The sequence below is a fragment of the Muntiacus reevesi genome, chromosome 2, assembly GCF_963930625.1.
Source record: "Muntiacus reevesi chromosome 2, mMunRee1.1, whole genome shotgun sequence".
Classification (NCBI taxonomy): Eukaryota; Metazoa; Chordata; class Mammalia; order Artiodactyla; family Cervidae; genus Muntiacus; species Muntiacus reevesi.
Genome location: NC_089250.1, coordinates 181,360,548 through 181,366,937, shown reverse-complemented (window position 1 = coordinate 181,366,937; position 6,390 = coordinate 181,360,548). Strand labels below are relative to the sequence as shown.

The following is a 6,390-nucleotide window of genomic DNA, read 5'->3' as shown; positions in this document are numbered from 1 at the left end:
CATGCGCGCTGACGCCCCGGGGCCGGGCGGCCGGAGCATGCGCCGGCTCCGCGCCCGGCCCGGCGCGAGGCGAGGGGGTGCGCGCGCGGCTGTGGGTGTCCGCCGCGCCCAGGCGCCGGCAAGGCGGGGGGCATCGGGAGTCCGGGGCAGGGGTGGTGCCCGCCGGGGTAGCGGTCGCGCCGGGCCGGCCTGCGAACGCGCGGTCGTTTGTGGGCACGACGTCCGGGCTGCCGGGGGGGGGGGGGGGGCGGGGGGGAGCCTCCGGGCGAGCCCTGAGGGGAGGAGCCGGGAGACCCGGGTCGAGAGAGACAGCCGGACAGGGACAAGAGACACGGACACAATGGGCCAGAAAAGGCCGAACAGAGTCACCGCGGACAGGGACGCGGACGCCCCGCCGGCAGGAGTGACGGGAGCCCGGGGCCGCCGCCGCCGCCGCCTCAGCCGCTGGGGGAGGAGTCATGGCGCCCCCCGCCGGTCCTGACGAGGACGGGCAACCAGCGTCGCCCAGCGCGTCTCTGGCGGCCGCACCGCCTCTCGGGGCGTCGGGGCGCTCTCCGGGAAATCAAGAGTCCGAGGAGGTGGCGTCTCGGCGGTCCTTGGGGTGCTCTCAGAGCTCTATGGGTCCTGGCATCAGAAGGGGGTGCATAACTTTGGGGGGGCGGTGTCAGTGCCTCAGGAACGCGGGAACGCTGAGGAACCACGACCCGCGGGGCTGAGGGTGTGTGTCACCGAGGCCCCTGAGGTGTTCGCAGGGGGTTCACAGCACTCTGGGGCATCGTGGTGCCCCCCTGGAGGAGATAGATAGCTCGAAGGTGGGGAGCCATGGGGACCTTTGGATGACAACTGCCCAAGGAGGGCTCGAAACCGCTTTTCGGGGCTACCACACCCCTCCGTGTTGGGGCGTGGGTGTCGCTGCGTCGCTCACCCCTCCTGGACAGCGCTCGGGGCACCGGGGGAGGCGCGGGGCGGGGGCCCAGAGGGGCGGCGCGCGCGACGCGATCAAAGACTTCTCGTCAGGCGGATGCACTGGACGAAGGTGAGCCTTGATAAGTGGGGAGCGCCCCGCCCGGCCCCCGCCCGGCCCGGGGGCTCAGGCAGCCCCACAGCGCCCCCGCCGCTCGCGCCGCTGCAGCCTCCGAAGGCGTCTCGTCCACGAATCCCGCCAGGGCAACACGAGGCTCCCGCGGGCGGCGCTGAGCCCCGGCCCCCGGCCCCCGGGGCCCCCGACCGCGGCCCCCGGCCCGCCCCCCAGCAGCAGGTAGCGGCGGCCGGGCAGTAGGCGGGGGCAGCCGCAGGCGGCGTCCCGCGCCGGCACCCACAGCGCGCTGCTCCCGCGCCGGGCGCGCTCCTCGCCGCTCCGGAACACGGCGAGCACGGCCACCGGGAAGCGCGTCCAGGAGCCACGCGCCTCGCCGCGCGCGCCCACCGCTACCTGCACCGCTGCGGGGGAGGCGAGAGGGGCGGGGTCAGGCGGGGCGGGGCCTGGAGGGGGCCGGAGCCGACGCGCACAGAGCGCCAGCCAGGGTGCGGGTAAGGGTGTGTGCGGGTGGGGGGCGCGGAGGCGGGAAACAAAGCGGATACGCCGCAGCGGGAGCACCGAGAGGCCCAGGGGGCTGGCAAGGCGGGGCCAGTGATCACGGAGGAGCTGAGGGACCGGGGGAATGGCCTTAGGACCTCCAAAGGGAGAGTAGGGAGGTCAAGGTGAGGAGGGGCGGGGGTCGGGCAGGAAGCCTGAGGGTGGGAGGCCAGAAGGCGGCCTACCGTAGTCCTTCCTGCAGAACTTCTTCAGGCTGATGCGGTAGCTGCCACGGGCGGGTTTGCAGTGCAAGTCGCAGTCTGGGAGGAGGGCGCAAGAGGAGGTTGGCACAGATCCCCATCTTCTGCCCTCCTCCTCCCACTCTCTCCTCGGGTCCTTCGGGAAACCACCACCCCTTCCCCCCAAGGACATGCCCCTCTGGGACCTCTGCTCACCCTGGGGCTCCACAGGACTGCTCTCCTCAGAGGGTCCAGGGACAGGCGTCTCTGTGGGGAGGACAGGATAATGCACTGCATTTGAGGGGGGCCAGGGGGATCTGCAGGGCTCAGGGAACAGTTGAGGGGAGCCGGGGATCTGTGGGGCCCAGGTAGGCAGCAGCTCGGAGCTGGGGTGACCTCTGCTCAGAGCTGGAGTGACCTCTGCCGAGGTGGTCCAAGCAGGGCACCGTAACTCACTAACACAGGGTGCCACCGGAGAGCGGCTCTGCTGGAAGCCAGGGGCACAGCGGTTGCAGGTGAGGCCAGTGACTCCATCCTTGCAGGGACACTGGCCGGTGGTCTGGTTGCAGGTTTTGCCAGCAGCACCAACAGGGTGACAGTCACAGGCTGAGGACAGAAGTGGGATGGTCAGAAGCCCATCTGGGGTTGGGGAAACCCTGGGAGGGTGAGGCGTGTAGGTGGCTGGTTGAAGGCTCACCCCTACAGGCACGGCGGTCACTCAGGGCACGGCCAGGGTCTCGGTAGAAGCCCTCCCGGCAGTAGTGGCAGTGCCGGCCGGCAGTATTGTGCCGGCAGTTGAGGCAGACACCGCCACTGCGGCGGCCAGACAGTCGGTACAGCTCCATGTTGAAGCGGCAGCGGCGAGCATGGCCATTGCAGGAGCAAGCTGCGGGGAAGGGTGGGTCAGGGATAGGCCGGCCAGGTTTCAGATCCCCAGGCCACCCTCCAAGGCCTCACCAAGGCAGGCGTGGGCTTCCCGGGTGGTGGCCCGCTGCCACGGCCTGTCGCAGTAGAAGGGCTTGCAGCGACTGCAGTCCGGGCCCTCGGTGCCGTGCCGGCAGTCGCAGGTCAGGTGGCCCTGGGGGTCCAGCAGGCACCTGGACGCATGCCCATTGCATTTGCAGCGCCCGCCCACCTGGAGCTCAGTGGCTGAGTAAGAGTAAGGGGCCATGGCCGCGGAGCCCCTGGTGTCTCCCAGCACGGCAGGCCTTGTGAGCACTACTTGAATGTCCGTGGCGGTCACCCAGTCTTGGAGCACCGGGCTGCTGTCCAGATCCAGGCCTGGCGGGCTGCCGTCCTGCACGCTGAAGGCCAGCAGGCCACCACCATCGGGCTGGGCCTGGGGCGCAGGGAAGCACAGGGCTTCGGGCCCCGGGCCAGCTGGGCCATCGGCAGGGGCAGGCAGGCGGCCGAAGTCCAGGCCACAGTGGGAGGAGAAGAAGCCGAGTGGGGTCCAGCTGCGGCCGTGGTCCTGCGACTTGAGCAGGGCCAGGGAGGTGGGGGGTGCCGAGCAGAAGCGCAGGCTCACGAACACCAGCTCAAAAGCCTTGCCAAGGGGCACTGTGAGGGTCACGTTGTGGGGCACCTGCGTCAGCGAGTCCGAGCGCCAGCACACTGGGCTGGCGGTGCCGCCTACAGAGGTCAGGAGGGCGGCGGGGTGTGCCCGCCGCGGGTCCGAAGCGTCACAGGCCCGCGTGGCCGGCCGCCCGCACGTGCTGGAGGCCAGCACCTCGCGGCCCAAGGCCGCGTTCACCAGGCCCGGCACGCAGCCGCGGGGCGCGCCCCCGTCGTCATGGCAGGGGTCGGCGGGCGCCGGCGGCCCCGGGCTCAGCGCGGCTGAGAGCGTGCCCGCGGTCAGCAGCAGCCCCCAGGGCCAGCCCGGCATGGCCGGAGCCGCCGGGGGTCAGCCGGCCGGCCGGGGCCCCACGTCGCTGCCCTCGGGAGAGAGAGAGCCCGGTCCGAGGCTCTGCCCGCTGGCCCGGGATGCCGAGCCACCAGAGCCCCCGGGCGGCCCCAATCGGGGCCCAGAGGTGGGCGCCGCTGCGGGCACGCTCCGGGCCGAGCGGAGCAGCGGGGACGCCCGCGCGTCCTCCCGCGGGGCCTGGACCGTTGACAGGCGTCGCCCCCGCCCTCGGCGCCTCCGCCTGCAGAGGCCCCACCCGCCGCCCGCCGCTCCCACTCACCCACCGAGGGCCGGGTCGAGCAGGTCTCCCGGCCTCCCGGGACGGGCCGAGGGCGGGCGGGGCCTGGGGCGCCCGGGCCGCCGCCTCCTCCCGGCTGCAGCGAGGGCGGGCGAGCTGTGCCAAAAGGGGGTGGGGGGCGCAGCGGGCTCCAGCCTGGGCCCAGCCGGGGGCGGGGCTGCTCGGCCGGGAAGGAGGGAGGGGAGAGGAGGGGGCCGCGTCGGCAGAGCCGGAATCAGAAGCAGATTCAGACGCTGGCCTGGCCAGCGGGGGAGGGGGCCGGGAGGCCCTGGAGCCGGGGGAGGGGCCGCGGAGCCAGGAATGTGCTGGCGGGAGGGGGCTGGAGCGGGTGGCCCCGCCACGCAGCCCGTGGGGGACCACCCAGCCGGCCCCCGGCCCGCAGCCAGGCTCTGACTGCTCCTGGGGTTGTGCCACGTGCTGGGCGGGGGTCCGGTGCCTCCTCCCTCGGGCCCCTGGGGCACGCAGGGCCCTGGAGCTGAAGACTGGTTTCCGGATACTCGCCTGGGTCCCTACAGGGCACACTCGGGGCAAAGGGAGCCAGGCTGGGCTGGTGGTTGTGGGGTGTCCCCGAAGCAGCAGTCTGCTCCAGCAGAAAGAATTCAGGATTGGGGCCAGGTCTGATTTCGAATCCACACCGCTCCAGTTTCTAGTTGTGTGGTTTCCAGTCCTCAACCTGCCCGAGCCTCAATTTTCTCATCAGCCAGATGCCTATTATTTCCCCTTTGCTGTTGGGATTTCCTGAGCCTCATAGGAGCTCAACAGACCTGAGTCAGGGCAAAGCGACCCAGGAAGGGGCAGCCCCCCGCGGAGCGGGCAGGAACACTGGAATATGTCCACCGGGGAGCATCTCTGAGGCCTGAAGTTCCACGGGAGGCTGACCCCAGGCCAGGCCAGCTGTCAGTGGCGACAGCTTGGGGTGTGTCTGTGAGGCGGGGCTGCCACCCTCAGCTGGGCCAGAGACACTGCAAGGACAGAAGAGAATGGGAGAATGGACAGAAGCAGAATCCTGTGTTATAGATACTGAAGGACGCACCTTGGAGAAGGAGCAGCAGGAAGAAAGGGCGCTGGGCCACCTGCGGTGACTGACACTCTCTGGTGGGGCCCTTTACCAGGCCTGAGCGGCTCAAATGTGAGGGTGGGGAGCGATGACACTGGCACTGGGGTCTGTCCCTCAACTTCCCAATAAAGAACATGCCCCTTACAACAGCCAGGCACGAATGAGAGAGCTGGCAGGGCGCATGGTTCTGCTCTGGGATGGGTCGGGTGCAGAAGGAGCGCCTTCCCAACCATTCTTTTCAAGATTCTTCTGATCATCACCCCAAACCCATCTGGGATGGGGGGCCCTGGTGGGAGTTTGGGTTGTGTGGGATTGTGTGGGGATTGGGGTTGTGTGGGGATTGATCCTGCGGGGACTGTTACAAGCACAGAGCTAGCCACGGTGGGGAGAAAGGCCTAGGCCCAAGACAGTGCTTCCCGGGGGCCTGAGACAAGCCTCCAGGGAAAGCCTGGCTGTCTGAACTTCAGGACTCCTGCCTGGAAGGAGGAAAGTAGGGAGCAGCTCCCCTCGCCCAGCCCTGCAGGCTTCGTGTGCTGCACAGCCTCCCGGTGAGGTGGGGGTAGAGTCTAGGGTCGGCAGAACAGCTGGTGGCCTCTGGTGTGGCTGGAGACCCCCAGGGCTCAGCCTGAAGAGTGTTCATGGGGTCAGCAGGAAGGGCCTCCAGCCAGAGGGTCACTGCGCCATTAGCCCCTCAGGGAGGAGGCTGTGGGGCTGGCTCTTCCCAGGAGATATTCATTCTCTCCTGGCCCTGGGGTGGCCCGGGCAGATGGCGTGAGGGGAGCTAGGGAGGGCCTTCCCCACAGCCCTCCAGCCAATATCAGTGCTCCTCGTGGACTCAGCCATCTGTCCGTCTCAGACTGGGGCCTCTCACGCTCTGCGCCTCTCTGCTGGCCCTGCCCGCCACCTGCCACCTTAGAAGAGGCCCGGCCTCTACACCCACCTGCAGCCCTCCCACCCCTGCCCTCACGCAGAGGGGCAGCGCCTAGTTGTGAGCTTTGGGTACCCATCTGGGGTCCCGACAGGCCTCAAGGGGCTGGGGTTTTTCCCTTAAAAGGCCAACTGATCAAATATTCCCCACTTAGCTCACTGCCTAAAGTCCCACCAGACGCTTGCAAGCCACCACTTTTTCATTTATAGCGCAAACATTTATTGAGCGCTTATTTTACCCCGAGGGGCTTCCACACCAGCGGGGAAGAAAGACAGCTAGGAGGGGGACACAGCACACTGTGCCTCGCCCGGAGGTGGGTAGCCACGCCGAGTCCCCAGCCGACGCCGCCTTGCGCCCCGCGGGCCGCGTCGACCGCGGCCAGGCCCGCTCTGCGCGCCAAGCGAGACGCTGAAAAGCAGCGCTGGGCGGAGGCGGGTGCGACAGGAGCA

General features: G+C 69.4%; 1 protein-coding gene across 1 annotated transcript; it reads right to left on the bottom strand.

The window, feature by feature from the left end:
* Positions 1–1,090: 1,090 nt before the first annotated feature.
* On the bottom strand, positions 1,091–3,909 carry NTN3 (netrin 3). The gene is made up of 6 exons (XM_065920266.1): positions 2,713–3,909; positions 2,453–2,641; positions 2,212–2,361; positions 1,972–2,022; positions 1,762–1,836; positions 1,091–1,440 (listed from the first exon to the last, which is right to left on the bottom strand). Exons 1-6 carry the CDS (start codon positions 3,638–3,640, stop codon positions 1,091–1,093), a joined length of 1,743 nt encoding a protein of 580 aa, XP_065776338.1. The 5' UTR covers positions 3,641–3,909.
* Between the last annotated feature and the right edge of the window lie 2,481 nt (positions 3,910–6,390).